The 3,178-nt window shown below is 40.2% G+C and overlaps 1 protein-coding gene across 1 annotated transcript in view; it reads left to right on the forward strand.

The window, feature by feature from the left end:
* Nucleotides 1–2,789, forward strand: part of PTPN22 (protein tyrosine phosphatase, non-receptor type 22) — an 18,959-nt gene extending 16,170 nt beyond the window's left edge. Inside the window, exons 17-21 of the mRNA XM_019470350.1 lie at nucleotides 54–134; nucleotides 427–533; nucleotides 1,222–1,252; nucleotides 1,995–2,072; nucleotides 2,725–2,789. Coding sequence (XP_019325895.1) covers nucleotides 54–134; nucleotides 427–533; nucleotides 1,222–1,252; nucleotides 1,995–2,072; nucleotides 2,725–2,789 — 362 coding nt within the window. The remainder of the gene's footprint in view (nucleotides 1–53; nucleotides 135–426; nucleotides 534–1,221; nucleotides 1,253–1,994; nucleotides 2,073–2,724) is intronic.
* Nucleotides 2,790–3,178: the final 389 nt, after the last annotated feature.

Consider the following 3,178-nt stretch of genomic DNA (forward strand, 5'->3'; position numbering starts at 1 on the left):
ATATATATATATTCAAAACTAGGTAACCAACCCTTTTATCTTTGCTTTCTTAGAGACAACCTGGGATCGTTCTAACTCTCCTCCCCCGCTTCCTGAAAGAACCCCGGAGTCATTTGTTCTTGCTGATGCAGCAAGTAAGTGAGGAGTTCTTTTCTCGGCATGTAACTGAGATTTTATACTTACACTTAAACCTGTAGATAGCTGAGGAGATCGTGGCCTGCTTGTTCAAAGCATTGCCAACGGTAGTGCTTCAGGACTTAACTGCAGGAGAGTTCAGCAGGTATAAAGAAAGTAAACCCAAGTAGGGGACCTGCTGGAAATTTCTAGAACTGCTGCATTAGAGGAAATGAAAAGCAACAACAAAGCACTTAGAAAAAAGCAGGATTTATGAATGACCGCTGAAAATGTTCTGATGTGTGTTCCCAGGTCTGCAGCCTGCTGGAAGAAATTCTATGACGAGTCCTCCGGGCTTGGAGAACAATGCTTCCAAAACATCATCAAAAGAGCCTGTGAAATGCTTCAGGAGAAGCAAGGTAAAAGAAACAAGACAAAACAAAAGCTATTGAAAATGGAGGGGGTGACAAGAAGAGATCGTTCTAGCTACAGATACTGCTACTTTCTCACTGCTAACCTTGTGAAAACTGCCTGCTTTGAGACCACTCATGTTTAGGGGAAGGAAACAAGGCTAATAAAAACATTCTGTTGTAGAACTGCAAACAAAACCACTGTCTGCACTAGGAACCGAGTAACACAGCCATACCCATGTGAATGGTTATGCCTTGGCACTCCACCTGAAGTGCCAGGTCCTCTTGGAAAAAGTTGCTCGAGTGGAGTCTGAATTCCCGTGTAGGACAGACTCTGCTCATCATCAGTCTCCTCTTGTTGTGGCCCTACTTAATTATCCTCATGAGCCAATTGTCCTTCGGGATGTTAGGGTTGAGCAGAAAAGCATTTGAGGAAAACAGCAAGAATAATACAAACTGGAGGCATTTGGGCTGGCTAGAAAAAAGCCAGAGACCAAGTGAATGGCAGAAGTCTGCATTTCAGTCTCAGATGCTAGGCACGATACTTTTTATGAGATGTGATACATGTATATTTATCAGTGAATTCCCTTTATCATAGAAGCTGATCTACTGCCTGCTACATTTTTTTCCAACAAGCCTTCTTCTTACTGCTTGCTACATTTTTTTCCAACAAGCCTTCTTCTTTTTTCTCCTACAGAGCTTGAAAATATTGAAAAATGTGAGAAAAAGTAAGTCTTTCAGGCTAATGTGCATCTTGCTGATGGCTTTAAGCAAGTATATAAAGAAATATGTGGGACTGAATTTTCAAGAACCTTAAACTTGTCAAATGTGAAACGCCCTGCACATCTGGCTACTTTGGAGTAGGACATAGAGAGTTGCGCTGGCTAGCTGAGTACCATCTCATCTGGATAGCAATAGTTGTTTTAGTTGTAAGGATACTGTGGTGCCCTTGCAATGCCCTTTGGGTACCATGGGGACAGCTCTGGTGTACCCAAATCACCAAATTCTTCAGGTCATTCAAACCAGTGTTGTGGGACAAATACTTTAAAAATGGGGGATAGGGGTGCTGTGGGGAATGTGAGCCCCATCCTGGATTCTGCCCAGTCTATTTGGAGCACAAATAAGGAGTTTGTCATTAAGTTCCCTTTGATCTAAAATGAAAATGCTTATCTTGAAAACAGGACTGCTAAAAACTGTTTAAAGCCCTTCTGAGCACACATTTTCTGAGTGGATTGTGCTGCAATAGTACACTCGCTCCCTGCTATGAGCAAATGATGTCGTTAAAACTGTGTGGCATTCAAGCTCTGCTAGTGTGCAAAGTACTTAACTTTGTCTTGTGCTGAAATAGCATTCGTGCCTAGAGTTATCGCGCATGTGGCAGTACGTGTTTTCCCATAGGTGTGTCCGAGTCCAGCTCTTGAGGGAATTACCATAGTGACTAACTACTTCAGTCTCATTTTTTATTTCTAGGCATCTGTAGTCCATCTTCACTGACAAAACCATCAGAATCTGCCCCGTCAAACCATTCGAGGTCTTTCCTTAACTTTGGTATGTTTTTCTCTTTGTGTTTTGGTGTAGGAAGCACCTGTTTTTTGAAAGTCTAAATGCGGGTACCAGGCTGAATGCTAACAAATTACAAACATTATAAATAATGCTTATTATTTTTTACACATTTACAACTTTATCCACGAACTGTTTAAAGAACAGGTAAGGATGGAAAACACAAACCCTAAAACCTACTCTGACAAATGTTTCTCGGTGTGTGAAGAGTCTGAAGCGTGTATTTGGCTTTCCTGTATCTGAAAGCCTTTATGTGGCAACAGAGACAGCGGAAGACAAAGACAAAGCTGTAGCATTGCCACTAGGCTGCTGCCTTATGTTGTGTAATATGGCAGAGGAGAAATACCATGTTTTCCATTTGAAATTCTTCTACTAGAGAGTAGTTGTTTATTAGATTAGGCATAAAATCCAGTTATCTTGATATTCATGCTATAATGACAGTATTTGTCAGATAGACACACTGATAGACTGCTTTTGCACCAGCTGACTTACAACTACAGGATGTTCTACCATATCATAAAGTTCGGGAAAGAACTGAAATTACAAGTATTTTCAAATACTGTATTATCTTAAGGAATTACATCATCAACATCTATAACATACAGACTTTGTTGCATTAAAAAAATTAATCTTTTCCTAGGCTTTGCAAATCGATTTTCAAAACCTAAAGGACCAAGAAATCCACCACCAGCATGGAATATTTAGGTATGTTTTATAGATTTGGCATTACAGATTTCTGAAGTCCTTCCGATATGCCTTGAGTGCTCATCCCAGTAAGGTTTCCATCAAAATAAACGCATCAAAAGCTGTTGCATGATATTTGCAGCTCAGGCACTACTTGCACATTCTTCATCAACTAGTTTTAAAGTAAAGAATAATATAGAAGTACCAGCAGCTAAGCACTTTTAGTTGATTTACAACAGGATGGAAACTAAAAACAGGAATAGGTATTTTATTCTAAGGAGGGACACATTTTTGTATTCACTTCCAAAGGATGGATTTGAGCTTTCTGAAACAAAGCAGTGTAAACTGGTGGTAGGATCCAGCGAAGACTATTGAATGATACGGAAGGCCAACAGAGAGGACCAAAGCAG

This window comes from Aptenodytes forsteri, unplaced genomic scaffold (assembly GCF_000699145.1).
Source record: "Aptenodytes forsteri isolate BGI_AS27 unplaced genomic scaffold, ASM69914v1 Scaffold142, whole genome shotgun sequence".
In the NCBI taxonomy this organism is placed as follows: Eukaryota; Metazoa; Chordata; class Aves; order Sphenisciformes; family Spheniscidae; genus Aptenodytes; species Aptenodytes forsteri.